This window comes from Callospermophilus lateralis, chromosome X (genome assembly GCF_048772815.1).
Source record: "Callospermophilus lateralis isolate mCalLat2 chromosome X, mCalLat2.hap1, whole genome shotgun sequence".
Classification (NCBI taxonomy): Eukaryota; Metazoa; Chordata; class Mammalia; order Rodentia; family Sciuridae; genus Callospermophilus; species Callospermophilus lateralis.
This window is the reverse complement of record NC_135325.1, coordinates 61,822,606-61,842,937: the sequence shown is the minus strand read 5'-3', so window position 1 is coordinate 61,842,937 and position 20,332 is coordinate 61,822,606. Positions and strand designations below refer to the sequence as shown.

Here is a 20,332-nt window from a genome sequence, read left to right as displayed (position 1 = left end):
ATAGCTAAACTGTGGAACCAACCTAGAAGCCCTTCAATAGATGAATAAATAAAGAAACTTTGGTATATGTATACACAATGGAATATTACTCAGCAATAAAAGAGAATAAAATTATGGCATTTTCAGGTAAATGGATGGAATTGGAGAAAATCATGCTAAGCAAAGTAAGCCAATACCAAAAAACCAAAGGCCAAATATTCTCTCTGATAAGTGGATGCTGATTCATAACAGGGAGTGGAGAGGCAAGGGAAAACTAGAGGAACTTTGATTGGGCAAAGGGGAGGGAGGGGAGGGAAGGTGCATGGGGGCAGGAAAGATGGTGGAATGAGATGGACATCATTACCCTAGATACATGTATTATTGCACATATGGTATGACACTGAATCATATACAACCATAGAAATGTAAAGTGCTGCAAATGTGTACAATGACCCAAAATGCATTCTGCTATTATATATACCTAATTAAAATAATTAAATAAATTTTTAAAAAATAAAAGAAAAAGAAGTGTCCATACTGGTATAAATATATCAAAATAGATTCTACTATCATGTATAACGAAAAAGAACAGTAAAAATTTAAAATATATAAAAGTTGAAAATAAATAAAGTAGATATATTTTTTTTAAAAAAAGAATCTGACAATTCAGAATATATACATATATCTTCACAACATTTTGAACATTATAGTTCCTATCTTAATGTAAGAAGTAGTATTTATACTGAGTGTGATGACACATGCCTGTGTTTCCAGCTGATTGGGAGGCTGAGGCAGGAGGATCACACGTTTTTAGGCTAGTCTCCGCAACCTTGCAAGGCACTAAACAACTTAGCAAGACCCTCAAAATAAAAAGTAAAAAAGGCTGGGGATGTGACTTGGTGGTTAAGCACCCCCGGGGTTCAATCCCTGGTACCAAAAATTAGAAATGAAAACATAATATTTATGACCATGAAATTCAGAATATAAGCTTATTACATTTTTATGAGAAAATAATTTCAATTATGTATGAACTGACATAAAAATTATAATCATTCATTATTATTAAATGTTTTTGTTCTAGCTTTTCTCTCAAGAGCTCAAAGTGGTTTTCATATCCAGTCAGCTCTATTTTTAAGACTTTCCATGACAAATTAACTCCATAATCCAGCATATTATCAAAACAATATTTTTGACATTTATGTTAACTGACTCATATTTATTTGTGTCTAATGCTGCAGAATGCATAGAATCAAAAATTGTCTTAACAGCAGCGACCTAAGTATTCCATACTTAAGTCAAACTTTTTCTAACGTAAATACTAATTTCAAAATAAGTGTGCACTTTACCACTTGAAAACAATTTTTTTTCCTGTGAAAAGGGCCAAAATACAGAATTCTGATGTATTGTAATAATTTTCAGATTTCTAAATTATCAAACTAACATTAACTAATGTTCAACTATGAACGTATTAAACCTATTTTTCCATGACCTAAATTTTTAAAATGTGGAGTTTGGTGACTCTCTACTAACAAAATCTGCCTTAATACTAAAACACCCACTATTTGTGATTTGAAAATACACTTTACTGTACAAAATTATATATTAAAAAATTCCTTAATCAACAAATAATGCATTGCATATTCAGTTAAACAGAAATTGTTTAAGCACTTTCCAATGAATGACAAATCTGAATATGACTTAAACACTGATTTGTCATTTTATTTACCATGCCTCTTATTCCTATGACACTCACAGAGATTCATTTGGAATTATTAAAAGAAAAGTTACTACAATTCATTTGTGTAATTAATAAAGTTATATGCATTAAAAATAAGTCTTACCACTCTCCTGATTTTATAAAGGTTTGTGGTCAATATTTCTTGAATATTAGCCATAACATCCTGATCAGGAGCTAGGGATGAGATTGGCATGGTTGTTTGACGGCTGTGGCTGGAAATAAAATACCTGGATTATTTATGCTCTTTCAACACACAAATATACAAATTCAAAAAACACATTCAAAAAACCTAATGTATCAATAAGTAGATGTTTTCAGAGATATTTTGAAAGGGTAATTGAGGGCAGGGTAGAGAGTGTACAAAAGACACATTAAAAAGCATAAATCTGGGGCTGGGGATGTGGCTCAAGTGGTAGTGTGCTCGCCTGGCATGTGCGGGGCACTGGGTTCAATCCTCAGCACCACATAAAAATAAAATAAAGATATTGTGTCCACTGAAAACTAAAAAATAAATATTAGAAAATTCTCTGTCTCTCAAAGAAAAGCATAAATCCGATCTTTCAATGATAATAAAATCAGATATTTAGGTAATTTCTTCTTTTAACCTTACTTATCTCAACATTTAAAATATACTTACAGTAGATACATGAGCATAATATTTAAAAGGGACGTTCTTTTGATGTGTGCTAAAATTTTATAATTCAAATAACAGTATAATCTATATACAGTGAAATATATAAAATGCTGATAATATGTTCCTCAAAATACCTTTAATAAAGTTGCAGGTAAAAACCCTTTGATATTTAGTTTGAATAACTTACTCTTCATGGAAAGAAAATTGTAAGTAAGATAAATATGATGACTGAGACCAAACATTAGAATTGTGCTATTTTATACTAGTATTGGAAATATTTTTGTGATTTTATTTTGAGTATGTAACACTGTAATAATACCTGAATTGAATTTATACTACTTGGCCACTTTATAATAATATTTTTATGTTAATCTTGCAATTAATGCCTTATTCTCCAAATTCTGGAACATATTAATATTAATAAGGGATATCAAATACTAACAATTTACTATATTTCTTATCCTAATATTAATCTCAGATTTCTATTATTAAATAAAAGGGAAAATAAGTGATTTATATAGTTACTTCAGATAGTGCCTAATTTAGATAAAAAAAAATTCACATTTAGGGTTCTAAATTAATCAGATTTGCTATATACACTTCTCAAGTACATCAAGTTTAAGTTGAGCCTTTGATGTGGTTTTAATTTTATATATCTGGCTTGATAAATACAAATATTAATGATGATACCCTTCCTAAATACATCCAAATCCTAAGGTACTCAAGGATTTTCATCATCCACTTATCCACTTATCTTTCCTTCTCTATAATAGATAGCCCCTCCACCTGCAGAACATCCAGTTGTGATGATTTATAGTAGAAAAGATTTCAGGAGTTCATCTTGTGTAGCCCACATTAAATAGGCAAGTCAAAAACCCCCCCAAAATTTATTTTTAATTAAAACTCATAAAAGATAAAAAGTATTTTGTTAATATATTTTGATATCTTGTTCCAGCACTTATTTCATAACTTTCTCTTTAACTTCAATTATTTAGAATTCCCAACTGATACCCAGTCATGAACTTAGAATATGTTTGTTCATTTTTACCTTACATAATGTTTACTTTTAATTCTTGTAGTTTCCTCTCCTAAATATATTTTTCAGGTTACAATATTAGTATATGCATACTAACAAAAATACAGAAAATAAAAAGAGTAATAAAAAAATCAAATAATCTCACTACATAGAGAAAACTATGATTAAAACGTGGTGTATGCATTTCCGGATTTTTTTTTTTTACCCAGACACAGATAAGGGCAGAAAAATTTTATATTCTACAAAAAATAATCATATTATATATATATATATATATATATACTTTCTTTTTAAAAATTATTATTCAATTTGATAGTGTACCACAGATAAAGGTTCATATAAATACTTACTTTATACATCTTCATCACTTTAAAAGATGTATGTTGTTCTAACTAATTATTAAATATTAAAGAAAAGCTAAGTTTTAGACCTTCATTTCTGGATATTGAATAGAGAAATGAGCTATTTATTGGTTAAATATATTCCTGTAAAATCAAGCATTGATCAGTTGAGAAAGATATATTGAATAAGTTAGTTAATTATTTAATCTTTGTTTAAATATGCAGCTGCAGTTACTTTATACCAATTTTTTAAAAATATTCTTAAAGGAAAAAAATATTGTATAATAAATTTAATCAAAAGACCAACCCCTCAAGAAAAATCTCATGATGCAGAAAAACATCAAATTCCTACTGAATCAACACACAAAATGAATAGAGTAATAGCTTTCTATTACTTTTTATTCTTATGTTTTCTCTTTTGAGATCTATCTGCTCTCTCTAAACAGTGGCCTCCAGATTTACAGCCAGGAAATCACCAACTTGTATATTTTTTCTTTATTGTTTATCTCCAACAAAAACAAATTAAACACTTAACACTCAATTAAATTCTTTTTTTTAAGAGAAAGAGACAGAGAGAGAGAAAATTTTAAAATATTTATTTATTTTTTAGTTTTTGGTGGACACAACATCTTTATTTTTATGTGGTGCTAAGGATCGAACCCAGCGCCCCACACATGCCAGGCGAGTGTGTTACAGCTTGAACCACCTCCCCAGCCCTCAATTAAATTCTTAATCAACAAAAGTCTACAAAAATATTTAACCTGACATCAATCCTTACCTGAAACAAAAATGCAAAGATAATTCTTCCTTGGGGGTAGATAACCTTTTTTAAACTTTTAAAAGCTAAAAGTTTCATAGACATAATTTATTTCATTAAGTTCCATGTTCAACAAAGTAGCCAGTGATACTCAACCAAACATCCTCAATTTTATCTTAAAATTCTTTGTTTTTCCAAAATGTGATGGAAGGAAAGGCAAATTATATTTTGAAACTAAAATACATGGAAGATCTCTGTAATTATCCTGTGATAGCTAATTAAACAGATTAAAACCCACACACAATAACACACTAACATATATACTTACAGCAAATATGTACTAGATGGTGTGTGTGTTAGCTGGCCTGCTTCTGCCAGCTCAATGGCATGTTTTCTCTCAAGCTTTTCATAAAGAAGCACAATGCTGGATTTGGGCTGGTCATATTCTCTGAGCAAAATTTTCTGCAAATATCTGCTGTTGAAATATTCCAATCTGTTAATGAATCAAATAAAACATAAATTCCAGGAATTTAATGCCACTATTTGAGGAGGCTTACACTTTGGAGAAAAAAATCACAAAATTGGTTTACCAACTCCCTAATCCAAACTTACTTCATTAAAATGTAACTTTAATATGTAGTTAGAGGGGGAAAAAACTCACAAGAGATTCTAATTTAATTTCTCATCTTTTTTATTATTTTTATTTTTTATAATGGTACTGGGGATTGAACCCAGGCCCTTTTACATGCAAGGTAAGCACTCTACCAACTGAACTATATCCCCAGTCCCTCTAATTTAATTTCAAATATGTATTATGAAAAAAATTTATTCTTTAGGATTAACCAAATAGAGTCATTGAGACCATGAAAAGCAGAGTATAGGAAAAAAAAGAAAACTTTAAGGGCAAAGACAGAAATAATGTTAAAGTAGGGTCTCCATTTCAGAAACAGCCATGAAAAAAGAGGATACTTGAAACAACTTATTTTCAAAGACTGAGAAAAGGAATGAGTCTTATTTTTGAAAGCTTTGCATAAGGAGCCTGAGTTTAAACTTCCACAGTAAACTCAAAAAATTAAAGAAAAATAATGTTTATTCTCAACTTCATAACAACTGAATGGAAATGTCTGGCCTTGATTCTAGGCTTAAGAGCTCAATTTCAAATTTGCTTAGGAGCAGTTGGCAGTATTGAGCTCAGAAAATAATGAAACAACAGGGCTGGCCTTGTAGCTCAGTGGTATAGCACTTGCCAAGCACGTGTGAGGCACTATGTTAGATCCTCATCACCACAGGAAAATAAATAAATAAAATAAAGGTATCATATCCATCTACAATTATAAATATTTTAAAAAGAATACAGAAACTGTAGAATATAATGATAGCAACTTTAATTGATAAAAATAATTGGACAGGGCTGGGATTGTGGCTCAGCGGTAGAGCGCTGGCTTTTCATGGATGGGACCTGGGTTCGATCCTCAGCACCACATAAAAATAAAGGCATTGTATTGTGTCCATCTACATCTAAAAAATAAATATAATAATAATAATAATAATAATAGTAATAATAATTGGACACATAAATTTGTGGGGGTAGGAAAAGATGCTATTTTAGGAAAGGTGGATATTTATTTATAAAACATAAAAAGGGGAAGAAAATGAAAAGAGATTGCCCACATTTGTGCAACAATGAAGTTGTGAAAAGCTTTGTAGCTTTTCACATAAAAAAAAAAAAAAAGCTCACTGTACGAAACCATATAGAGCATACTCAAGCAGAAAGTGGAGTAATTAACTCAAACACTTTATTATAAAAAAATGGTGTTTCTCCAAGTGTGGTCCTAGAAATGTCTATTGCAGGCTTGTCCAGGTCCTGTCTGAAAATTTCTGAGATCTATACAAAATTAAGTGAATAATACATATATATTATAAAGAGATTTTTAGAGATTCTCATGAATGTTGTGTCTTTAGACTAATTGATCAAGGACTCCTTCTCTTCCAATTTGCATCAAATTCAAGTTCAGCCATGTAGCCTTTGTTGGGGGGAAGTCAAGCATAAGTATGGATGGAGTAGTTTCCCCAGAGTAAAGGAAATGGAGATTTGAGGCTGATGCTGGGAAAGAGAGCAGCCTAAGGAGGGATTTATCCAGCTGGGCTAAGCTGATGAGGGATGGATCCCATGCACAACAGAGACCAGCAAAGCTCTTTAAAAGGTAGCAGGCCATTGATGCAATTGACTCTTGGATACTACAGGACTGATCCCTGTGGCTAGGCTGGAATTTTGTATAGATGACCTCCGAAAGGGCATTTCTTTGGCTTCCTCTCATAAACAGTGTCCAACAAATGCTCCAATACGGCATCAGAGAAAAAAAGCCATAACTATGATAGAAACCACTGCAGACAAAGACTAGACTGAACTTCACTTTTCTGGTATCATATAAGACTTCAGAGTTTTGCATAATCCACATTCTGATGTATGAATATGGCAGGTAAGTCCTGCAACACAAAGGCATGGCTAGCCCTCAGGAAAAAAAAAAAAGAAAGTGAAAATACTTCTCAGTCTTGTAAAGAACTAGCAATTGAGTTTCAATGTGAAGAATAAGAGTCAATTTCTTTGTTTACTTATCTTCTGTATGTTTTTCAAATTTTTCTAAGATATAAAGATATGTGTGTGTGTGTGTGTGTGTGTGTGTGTGTGTATTTTTCACATCCTGGGTGTCAGGATTAGAATCTGAACTGACAATAGCTAGTAGCTCACATCATTAATGGGCAAGAAGCAGTAAAAGTATTAACATGATACAAACTGGACTATTTCATATGAATATGTAAATTATACATACATATTTTCAGATTTTCCTTTTGCAAGTGGTTTCATCAGCTTCTATTTTAACCCTCTATGTTGTATTTGTTCATGTATTTATGCCTTGTAGAAAACAACAATTTTCCTCTTCTCATAGAAAAATTTTGGTTTATTTTACTTTCACCTCACAGTATGTATTGAGTCTAATAATGATAATCATTTCTGCCTAAGAAAGGGAGGAAGTGAAAAGTACAAAGGAGATAATTAAGCAATGTTCAAAGTTACGACTTTTAAAGTGAATATTGTTTTCTTCTTTTTCTTCCCTTCCAAGAAATGCTTTAAGACATGCATTAGCTGTCCCTAGGAAAAAATTACTTTTGTGAAATATAGAAGTTTGATAGCTGAAAAGTATAAAATAATAATGATAAAAATGTGAACAAAATTCTCTGGGAGGATAGAGGTACATCCAACAGTTTCATTGTTTTTCTACCAGCACCAAGAGAGGCAGAGAAACCTCAGAAGGAAGATATACTTGTGATTCTGGAAAGATCATTTCTCTCTTTGAACAACTATCTTAGAATGTTTGGTTATTATGCTATTGATAAAGGAGAAAGAAAAACATTGTGAATTAAATATAAAATACAACTCATATAAGTAAAAAAAAATATTGGGGGCTGTAGGTGTATCTCAGTGGTACAGCACTTGCCCAAAATGCACGAGGCCCTGTGTTTGATCTCCAACACTACAAAAAAAGGGGTGGGGGTTGCTATTTGACTTGTCAGTAAAGGAAAAACAATTAGTGTAAATTCTCCTGAATTCATTGATACATCCTGTCCCTGTGATCAAAAATTAGCATTAAAATTCAATAAGTGGAAAAGATCTATTTTGTTATATACTTTGCATTTATAATTATAGCAAAGAAATATATTATTTTTAATAGAGTTCACTATAAATTGTTTCAGTACTGGGGGAGATCAGTATAGTAATTTCTCTTGGTTCTCTTACCTTAGCTTCACTTTATAACTATTTTGGACAGTAACATAAAAGGATGCCTACAAATCATCAGGCATCAGGACTTGTGTCATATGTTTGTTGCTAAAATGAAATCTGATATTTTACAAAGTTCCAGTCAGGACTTAACATCAAATCAGGGGATTTTAATATTCACTGCTAAAGCAGCACTTAGAAAGAGATCATAATTAAATATCATTCAAATATTTGTGTTAAACTCTAGGAATAGATTCAGTATAAGCATATAATGTCCTTTTATAGTTCACTGTCACTCATTTATTTATTTAAAAATATTTACTGGCTGCCTACTGAGTAAAAGGAACTCTTCTAAGTACTGCAGTTACAGAATTTAACAAGATAGACAAAAGTCTCCACTTTCACACAACTGGTATTTTAGTGAAAGAAAAGCATGCAAAATTATGCATTTTATATTAATTATATCATTAAAACCTTTAGAAAATATTTAATAAACATGTTAGAATACGTAACATTTATATATTTTTCATACAATTACAATACACTGATACAATAGAGAAAAATTGAATGGTGAGGGAAGATGTCTCTGATGAGGCAAAATTTAAATTAAGACTTGAATGGCAAAAAAATATTGGACATGCAAATATCATATAAAAGTGCATTCCAGGCAGAGGAAATAGTATGCACTGACTTTAAAGTAGAAGTATTCTGAGTTTACTGGACAGAAGAAATAGAATAACAATATGTCTGCAGTATAGTAAATGGCAGAGAGAATACTATAAGATGGTGTAAGGAAATTTAGCAGTTTCTTTGAAACTATACTTAATATTCCCAAGAGAAAGGGATGGCCTGTGAGTTTTTTGACATAAGGTTTAGCTTTACAGTGTGGATTTGGTGTCAGTTGTATACATTTCTTGGTTAAAAAAAAAGTTCTAACCTTTCTTTTAAGCTGCCATTTTTTATAACATATAGATGAATAAATATCAAAAATACCCAAAAGAACCAGACATAATGAGACGTTGACTCATTTTGTTTCTTTTTTCAACACAAATACAGATGTAACTTTTGGTAAATTCTCACCTGTCCTTCCAGTAATATTGTCCCCAGTGTCCTGATATATCTTCTATGCCCGCCAGCAAATGATCAAAGAACTGAAACAGAATGAAACATGTATCTAAATACAAAGCGTATATGAAAAACTTGATCAATCACTACAAAATAAAAGAATCCATCAAAAGCATCTACAAAATTGTTGACTGCTTGCTTATTTCATCCTAAAATCTTTTTTATTTTTATTTTTTGTTCTTTTTAGATATACCTGATTGTAGAGTGTATTTTTTTTCACTTATCAGTTCTTTTCTTTTTATAAGATTTGTTCTGTTTAGATATACATGACAGTAGAATTTTTTTGTATGTGGTCCTGGGGATAGTAGAGTGTATTCTGATATATTATAAACTCTTTTCAGAGTAAATATAAAAAGAAGCATCAATGCTTATAGGTGACAATGTTTGCAGTATCTCTAGTATATTCATTATAAATGCAGTATTTGAAGTCAAAAGAAGTTCATATCAATTAATACTACATGACAGATTCATTCATCTATCAAGGATCTGGGCTTGGTATTATGAAGTAAACAAAATAAGCATGACCCCTACCTTTGAAGGACTTAGAACCAAACTGGAGAGGGAGGCACCACTTAGATAGAGATGAAGGTGAAATTTGGAATGCATTTTTGTATAAATACAACATAAAAAGACAGACTTAGGAAAGAAGTAGAAAAAAAGCAGAGTTAGAGGAGGTTTATATGAAAATGTGCATTATGAGATTGACCCTGATTAAATGGGGGTATGTATGGAAAAAAAAGAAATTATACTATGCACTGTGAAAGCATGAGAAAATAAGGAACTTTAGAGAAGAATCATAAAAATAGAAAGCTGGATAGATATAGGCCAAGGGTTGGGCAAAAGAGAGCAGCTTACAAAATGTTTTGAATATTAAAATTAGAAGTTTAATTTGATATAACAACTCAAAATTGCATAATCTGAATTTATGTATAAGGAAACAATCAATAAATCTGAGTGATAGTCTACAAATATATATTTTAAAAGTGGCAATGTCATCAAAGACAATGAAATGCTGAGAAACAACATTAAAAATATTTTTAAAAATGACAACTAGATACAACTCATGATCCTGCATCAGGAGAAAAATACTATAAAAAGCATTATTTGATCAGTTGACAAAATTTTTAATGTAGACTAATTATATTAGATATCAGTATTGTATCAATTTTGACCTGCCTAAATTGTATAAGTTGATCATGATTATATACTAGAAAGTCATTTTTCTTAGAAAATATTAATACTTGATGTTTTTAGAGGTGAATTGTCAGGATATCTGCAGCTTAGTCTTAAATGACTCACTAAATGACAATAATAACATACATATATAAACAAAATGGTAAAGCAAAGGTGGCAAAGATATCAATGAACACTGCATTAAACTACGTTTGAAATTCTATAGACTTAATATTTTTAATGTTGGAAAAACAAAATAAATTAAAGTTTGATTTAGTCATATAAATTGCTTAAATGAGTTATGTCCTATCTATGTAGTGTATATTATGTCGTCATTAAAGTTATTAGCTCATATGGCCAGGAATAAGACAATATCAGTATAAATTATTCCTAAATTAATCTAAAATGCCACTCAGTTACAGTAAAAAGAGCAGAAGGTTTCTTTTTATAACTTGAGCAAGTATTAAAATTGAAGATAAAAATGTAAAGAGTTTAATCAATCATGCTTGTAGAGTCTTAGACACATGAATATTAACAAAACATATATTTGATAAATAGAATGTCATCATCTGCTGAAAATGTGTCTCAAAAAATTATGCACACTGGCCAGGCATGGTGATACAGGCCTATAATCCTAGCAGCTGGGGAGCCTGAGGCAGGAGGATCACAAGTTCAAAGTCAGCTTCACCAACTTTTTAAGGCCCTAAGCAACTCAGTGAGACCCTGTCTCTCAATAAAATATTTTTTCAAAAAGGTCTGGGGATGTCAATCAGTGGTTAAACCCCTCTGGGTTCAATCCCCAGTACAAAAATAAAAATATGGACTCTGCCAGATTGATGTTCAAGCAAGGTAGTCTTAGATTTTTTTTGTCAATATTAATAAATTAAAGAGTATCTTGAAATCATTCTTAATATCTTCTATATTTCAGTATTTTTATTTTCATTTTATATTAGTTTGTATATGATAATCAATATTTATATTTATATAAGAGAAATGTAAAAATTAAAGTAAGAATGGGAACAAGGAGAAGAAGAAGAGGAAGGAAAGGAGAAGTACTGGGGAATGAATTAGAGCAAATTAAGAGTCCATGCTTGGGGCTGTGGTTGTGGCTCAGAGGTAGAACACTTGCCTAGCATGTGTAAAGCACTGGGTTCAATCTTCAGCACCACATAAAAATAAACAAACAATATAAAGACATTGTGTCCATCTACAACTAAATATATATATATATATATATATATATATATATATATATATATATATATATATATATATATATATTTAAAAGAGTCCATGCTTATATGATTATGTCAAAATTAACCCCAGTATTATGTATATCTATAATGCCTTAAGGGTAAAGAAGGCAAAAGCAACTAATACAAATTTTATGCCATTAAACATCTCTGACCATCTTGTTACTTCTCATGTAGATATGAAGCATTTTATTTTCAACTCTGGGCATTTAAGAAGCCCTGTTTCAAAGAATATACTTTACAAGTTAACAGTTAAAATCTTTAACTTCCTCAGACCTCAATAATATAAGAAATTCCACCAAACACAAAAATGTCCCCCCAAATTTTCCAATTATATATGAATTACACAATTGAGGTTAAATGCAATTGCTCTACAAAACCAAATACAAAGTAAACTAAGCTACTGGATTAATTGAGCATATATTAAAAATTAGTATGATAAAGTAACCAAGAACACTGGTACTAAAAAATTAAGTAAAAATATTTATCTTTCATAATTATTCAACCAGGATGTGTCCCTGGAGATCATGAAAAACACAATTTAAATTTACTGAGTAGGAAGCCAAAGTCACAATGATCTTAAAAATCTCCCAACATAATATAGGAAGCTGTGTAGTAACAGAGCAAAGGTTGAAGTTCATATTCTCCGTGTTCTTAGTCCATCAAAACTGTTTCTTGACTTTTCAAATTACAGATAAATAAAAAATAATAAATACCAATTTGAAAGTCAAAAAAAATTATGTCTCATTTTGTTAGGAGGACAATCCAAGAATAAAAATGATCTTCATATAAGGGTTAGTTTCATCCAACAAGATCACCTAGATGATATTTAGACAGCTTACCCTAATAAGAATTTGTTCACTCACAGTTGGAGAGGTTTCTCTTCTTCTTGTCACATCTAATAAGTCAACAAGAGGACGAATGGTCATCCCCTATAAAATGACAAACAAAAGGTTACATTCTTTTTGTTAGCTAGCAGTTAGATATATTCAGTGGATCTGGGATTTAAGAAAATACTTAGCGCAAAACTAATCAGTTAAGCATCAGCTCTGCTTATGCTGTAAGCACCATATGGTCTGACAAGATAGCTACTTCATGACCCTTACCTGATTTCCACTCTAAAAATTATTCCTCTTACAAAAGGAGAAAGATAGACTAATTCAGGGGATAAGAACCAGAGGAAAAGGGAATCAAAAGGCCTAACTGCAAAAACCAAGATCCCGCAAGATCTTATACCAACAATGCTGACTTAAGTTTAGTTGTCCAAGTTCCTGTGTCTGGTGCTGGAGTTGTAGCTCAGTGGTAGAGTGCTTGCCTAGCACGTGTGAGTGTTTTAATCCACTTTTTCACTGTTGTGACTAAATGACCCAACCAGCACAACTGTGGAAGAAGAAACTTTTATTTGAGCGTTCACAGTTTCAGAGGTCTTAGTCCATAGAAGGCCTACTCCATTCCTCAAGGCTCAAGGTAAGGCAGAATATCATGGAGGAAGAGTGTGGCAGAAGGAAGCAGCTCACATCATGGTGAGCAGGAAGTACAGAGAGAGGTCTCCACTTGTCAGATACAAATATATACACTAAAGCCACACCCCAATTCCCACCTCTTCCAACCACACCATACTACTTCAGTTACCACTCAGTTAGTCCCTATCAGGGGATTAAATCAATGATTGGGTTAAGACTCTTACAAGTCAATCATTTCTCCTCTGAACCTTCTTGCATTGTCTTACACATGAGATTTTTGGGGACACCTCACATCCAAACCATAATAGTGAGGCACTTGGTTTCATCCTTAGCACTATATAAACAAACAAGCAAACAAACAAATAAATAAAGGTACTCTGCCCACCTAAAACTAAGAAAATATTTTTTTAAAAAAAGATTGTGTGATTCCTTGGGAAAACAGGATATAAGACCCACAAAGAAAAAAGAATCCAATTATAGTGATCAAGAGTCACCCCTAGCTAAATTGTCATGTATAAATAACCATCAATAAATACAGTAGGTTGGTCTAGGAGGTGGAGACAAAACAAGAATTTCCTTGATACTATAATACACCTGAGCTCACAAAGAGAGCTGGAGTCAACCTCTGCAATGATCTGGACTCTCCAGTCTAATGTTGTACTTTATTACTTTCTCTTTGCTTATTAAGGCTCTGTTTGGTGATAGAACTGTGTTATGTCTCATTCAAAATTTTCTCAGCAAGGCCACAAGAATGGAGGAGGGCTTTCCACCAGAATATATATTTGGTGTCATGATTGATCTGCTCCTTCTGAGTAAAAGGTTACTATAGCTCACCTCTTACCAGAGCTGAATCTGAAATATTCACTACTTCACTCATTCCATTCTGTGCATATTTGATAGTTTGGGAGGTTTTCATTTTCCTGATATATTGCTTTTGCCATATACTAGGTCCCTGTGCTCACTGTCAGACTAACCAGTGCTTCATATGCATGTTTATTAAGGAGGCTCAAAGTACCCCCAGTGAACCAAGAGAATGCTTACCAACTGCCCAATATTTTATGGAGGTTCTATTGTCCTTGTAGTGCCCTAGAAGAGAAACATATCTGGTACAACACCATAACTATTTGGAGCATGTATGTTGGATTGAAGTGAGCATATGTTGGATACAAATAAAGGCAAAGGAGACCAGAATATAGTACATGAATCAAGTATATGATTTCTGAGTGCATATTCTAAAGAGTATGAAAGTAAAGAATCAACAAGTAAAAATAAAAGAGGAGTGTAAAACATATGCACGAATGGTTATAAGTATGAGCACATTTTTGGTAGGGAAGGTTAAAAAAAAAGAAAGAAGATGTTGGGTTAAGAGAGGATTTTGTATAGTGAAATAAGATTTGGTCATAAAGTAAAATGACTGGGTTTCCCCAAAATGGAGAAAGTCAAATAAGAAATTTGATTATAGAAAGTCATAGAGTCTAAGTCATAAATTTTGTCAATATTAAAACAGATGGCTCTCTCTCTCTCTCTCTCTCTCTCTCTCCCTCCCTCCCTCCCTCCTTCCCTCCCTCCCTCTCCGTCTCCCTCTCTCTCTCCCTCCCTCTCTCATCACATTGACCTCCCAAAGCATTAGCTTACAGAATATAGTTATTTGTAGTTCATTTCAAATGGCAGCAGGAGAGGCCAAAAGTTCAGTGTTTGTTCTTCTTGGGGTTAATTTCTTGCTATGTGACATGGCAATTCCACCACAGATGGTTCCTGGCTCACTAAGGAAAAAAATTAACTCCTTCCCTGCAGGAGCTTTGTATGAATTTCTGTTATCTCATGTTTTTAAGCCCTGGTAGTAGAAATAGACTAAGGCTTCCTACTTCTCAAATTGCTGGGTACTCAGACACCATTTGTTTGGGGATGACAATCCCTAATGCTAGTTATCAATTTATTCCATTTCTATCTCACTTAAGAGTTATTATTTACTGTCATGGGATTCATGACTAGCAAGCTATGAGGAAAAAAATAGCCCCAACTCCCGCTCTTTACCAGCTAGGTCAGCAGGGCCTCCAGGACGGACTGATAGAATTATGAGATAGAGACAGAGGATGGGTGCTTCATGGCCTAGTTATATGATTTTAGAACATGGAATGGAGGCAATAGTAAGAGTGACCATTAGTCTGAACCTCACTTGGGAGACATTGATGGGAATGCCCAGGTTGGTCTCCAACCCAAGAGACACTGAGCTTAATTCAGATATGCCCACTCACCTGAAGATTCTGTAATCACTCTCTCTTTTTTTTAAGAAAGAGAGAGAGAGAGTGTGTGTGTGTGTGTGTTAATATTTATTTTTTTTTATTTTCAGTGGACACAACATCTTTGTTTGTATGTGGTGCTGAGGATCGAACCCGGGACGCACGCATGCCAGGCGAGCGCACTACCACTTGAGCCACATCCCCAGCCCCACTCTCTCTTTTGACAAATAAAAAAATTCATGTTAGTTCCTCTCATTCTCTACTGAGCTGTATCTTCAATGACTGAAGTAAATTTGACCCTGAGATACTCAAGAAAAAGGGGTTCATTTTTTTATAACAGTGCTTGACATCAACATCAAGCTTGGGAGTAATTAATAATGGCCCCTTAATGTGAACTTTAACACATACACCTTCTTGCAGTTAGACCTTTTCTGCGAACAGGAAGAGGAAAAGGGGAAGTACAGATCTTTTCCAAACTGAAGGAAGATAAATAGCTATACCAACAATGCTGGCTTGACCCAGATTTTATGACAGACCTAAACATGTTCCCTCCAAGATTAGGAGATGAGCCGCCTATGACTCCTCCACCAGAAAAACCAAAAACTACACCTGCCACTGTCATGGTATGTCCCAAAGTTCTCACCCTCTACTATTCTTCCTCACCTAGCCCTCCATACCCAGGAGAGATGGGAATGGAATGGTCAGAAACTGAGTTGATGAAACAAAGAATGTCATAGCCTCTGGTGTGTGGGAATAGCAAAACACCTGTAAAAAGTTGGAAAAGATTTAAATCCTTTCAATTAATTAATTAGTAGCTACAGGAACAGTTGCACTATCTAGTCACAGTTATTCTCCAAAATGAAAGATTCCTTAACTGTAAGTCAGGATCACACTTGTCTATATTTTCAAGAAGAATGCTGTTTTTAAAGCATTCAGTCTGGTAAAGGTACATCAAAATATTAATCAGTCTGGTAAAGGTACATCAAAATATTAAAAGGCTAGTGGATAAAGCAGTTAATCAACAGTCCTGCCTCAGTGTCACCACAAAATCTGACAAAACAGCTACTTCATGACTATTGCCTGATCTCAGTTCTATAAACCATTTCTTTTATCTATTACAAATATTGATAAAGTCAGAGGCTAAGAATCAAGGAACAGGGAAATTTCTGCTTAAAATGGTCTAACTGTTAAAACATCTTGAACAAAACCTTACACCAACAATACTAATCATATGGTGGCCCATGATAAGCTGTCACAAGATTCTGAGCCTCTTGGAAAATAGGATACAAGGCCCTCTAAGGAAAATCAAGCTGATTAGTGACCAAAAGTCACTCCTAGATGATCAGCATATATTAGTAACTGAATAAAATAGAATAAGTGGATCTGGGAGGTAAAGATTGTGGAAAACTTCCTTATCACTCACTACAGCTTAGCTCACAAAGAGACCAGGGGTTAATCTTCTTTGGGGCAACTGGTCTCTCCCATCTGATGATGCACTTTCATATTTTCTCTTTACTAATTAAAGTTCCATTTCATGTTACTTAAAACTGTGTGTGTCCTTGTCTAAATTGTTCCAAAAAAAGACACAAAAACTGAGGACAGAAAAATTTTCCTGTGCAACACTTTGACATAAAATTAGTGCTTGAATATATTCTTGATGTATTTATGTGTGTGTATGTGTTCATGTGTGTGCATGGATACGCAAGTCTATCTTCTATTTCTGGCCAAAATGAAGGGAATTTAGAATATTAAGAGTAATGATTGGGGGGGCGCTGGGGTAGTGGCTTAGCGGTAGAGCGCTTGCATAGCACATGTGAGGCCCTGGGTTCGATCCTCAGCACCACATAAAAATGAATAAATAAAACAAAGGTATTGTGTCCACCTACAACTAAAAAATATAAACAAAAAAGAGTAATGATTGGGCCTAAAATAATACCTGAGAGAAAATCAGTGCTTCTTTTTTCACAGAGGTCAATGGGAAATATAGGTCACTTAATAAAATGCAAATATAGGTCACTTAATAAAAGGGTTTTATGACCAAAATTGAATTGTTAGATATTGGTGCTGAGAGACACTCTATCATGTTTTTGAATGTGATTATCCCATTGTTGATCACTTATAAAAATAAGCATATTGTGTTCCATTGATCTGTGTGTGTCCATTTTTATATTTATTCCATAATATTTAAGCTATTATAACATTCTGGTATATTTTGTGATGCCTCCAGCTTTGTTCGTTTTGTTCAAGATTGCTTTAGTTATTTGGCATCTTTGTGGTTCAATAGGAATATTAAGATTTTTTTTCTATTTCCATGAAGAATGACATTTTTAGCCCTATTCATGATAATTTAATTCATTAAATTAAATTTCCATCAACAGATGAATGAATAAAGAAAGGTATTACATACATACAATGGAATATTATTCAACCATTAAAATATGTAATCCTGTAATTTATGATAACATGAATAGATATGAAGACAGTTATATTAAGTAAAATAGCAAAACACAGAAAGACTAATACCACATGATCTCACTCATTTGGAATCTAAATAAAAATTATCACATAGAAATTGAAAATAGAATAGTGGTTACCAGAGAAGAGGGAAAATATCAGGGAGGAGGAATGGAGAGAGGATGATCAACAAATTTAATACTACAGATAGAAGGAATAAACTCTGGTTTTCTATGGCAGAGTAGAGTGAACATACTTAGCAATAATGTATTATTTATCTCAAAACAGCTAGAAGAAATGATTTTGAGTGTATCAACATAATGATTAACTTCTAAAGTGATGGATATGCTAACCACCCTAATTCAATTATTACCCAAAGTATACATCAATCAAAACATCCAATTTTTATGTGTATGAAGGAATATATCAAACGAATTCTACTTTTATATATAATTATAATCCACCATTTAAAACAAATAAATAGAAGTGAGACCAGTAGAGGAGAGGAAGGGGGTCAGGAGAATGGAGGAGAGGAGAGAAGGGAAATACTAGGAAATGAAATGGAGCAAATTCTGTTATTTGCATGGAAGGATATGTAAAATTAACCCCACTATTATGTATGATTATAATTTGCTAACAAAACAGAATAAGTCATCATATTGTACACTATAAGTAACATACAATTGCAATGTGTTAATAAAAATATTCATAGTAAATTAACATATTTCCACCTCTGCCATTAGTAATGATGAAGTAAAGTCCAAAGTACCAGAAGTCTTATACTTAATATTTTTAAATAATTATACTGATTAGATGATAAGCTTGGAGAAGTTCAGCTCAGTGTTTGCTCTGTCTACTACTGTAGCCCAAGCATTCTGCATGCTACCCAGAAAATAAATGTTAAACAACAAATATTTTTTGAATACATCAAAAATATTAAGCAACCTAAATGACAAACTAAAATAGCAGTAAAAGCACTTTACTATTATGCCATGCAATTGTGTGTTCTAGTTAAAACAGAAAAATATACTATGAAGAGAACCAATTGGCCACCACTTATAATAAAGATTCATTATGAATCTTCTATTCTGGCTTTTAGAAAACAGAAGTAAATATTCATTTGAATTGCACTTATCCTAATAAGATCTAAGGAAATGGAAAAAAGTTACACTAACAGCTTATATCTAACAAATGTACTTCTACTTCTACCGGACTAGTTTGACAGTCTTTAATTCTTCCCTTTGGCAGAGATTACCATTTAAAAGCAAGGGAAAGGATTGGGATGATGAATTCTATTTATCCATAATTTATTATTAAGGACATTTCACTCCCTAGTATATCATTTTGAGAGTCCCAATGTGAACATTAACATTGATTCTAAAATCCTTAACTGGATCCATAGTCTACATTCACTTAATATCGGATTTTAGGAACATATTAGTGTCTTAATATAGAAATATATTAGATAAAATACCAATTTCGAAGATTTTGAAAACATTCATAACAATGCCATTAAATGAACTAACAGCAAGGGTGAATGATGTTTGCTTCTTCACCTTCCATGTCAAGGATAAAGCAAAAATAAGAATAACAGAGTAAAGAAAGAAAATGGAATGCTAGATATTGTCCAAAACACCAAGTTTTGTTTTGTTTTTTAAAATCAAAATGTGGTTAAGAAAGAATTGATATTTTCTCCAGAGACTAATGGGGGAACAAGAATTTTAAAGAACAGATATAAAAGCCAGTGTCAAAACCCTGAGGTGGAACATGGGGAAAGCATTGGTAATAGAAAACAAAACTGATTGCTTTCAAATGAGCTTCTGTACTACTTAGTCATTTCCAACGCATTTTTGAAATGCATCTTCATAAAGTTGCTACTTTCATCTTAGAAACGTTGAAAGAAAAATGCAGTAATTTCCATTAATGTTAAGGTTGAATCTTAGATACTTAAGGAGTCCTAGCCCTTTATCAGCTTTTCAGCTCCTTTAAAAGACAGAAATGCCTTACTGCGCCCCTGTTTTGTTTTTTGTTTTTTTTTTTGTTTTTTGTTTTTTTTTTTTAATGTCACACAAAGAGCTTCCTTTCTGACTTGGAACTATGAATTTTTTTTTTTTTGCAATTTGCTTCTGAATTACCCAAATTCAGGGGACCATCTTATTCATATGGCTTCCATAAGTAATTTAATGTAATTCTTGCTTTTTACATAATCTTTGAGTTCTGGTATTCCACTAACTCATTCTGACATTTGAAAACTTGTAGTACAATGGAATTAAAAAAAAACACTTCCTTTTTAATCATGTTTATTACAGACAAAAAGCTCCTCAATGTAAGTAGATCTGACTAATGACCTGGTCTTTTAAA

General features: G+C 32.5%; 1 protein-coding gene across 1 annotated transcript in view; it reads right to left on the bottom strand.

Annotated features, from left to right (window-relative positions):
- LOC143638570 (sodium/hydrogen exchanger 2-like) overlaps positions 1 to 20,332 on the bottom strand; it is a 90,763-nt gene that overhangs the window by 25,253 nt on the left and 45,178 nt on the right. Inside the window, exons 7-9 of the mRNA XM_077106454.1 lie at positions 12,657 to 12,746; positions 9,344 to 9,414; positions 4,814 to 4,978 (exon numbers count right to left, since the gene is read on the bottom strand). Of these exons, the coding sequence (XP_076962569.1) occupies positions 4,814 to 4,978; positions 9,344 to 9,414; positions 12,657 to 12,746 (326 nt within the window). The remainder of the gene's footprint in view (positions 1 to 4,813; positions 4,979 to 9,343; positions 9,415 to 12,656; positions 12,747 to 20,332) is intronic.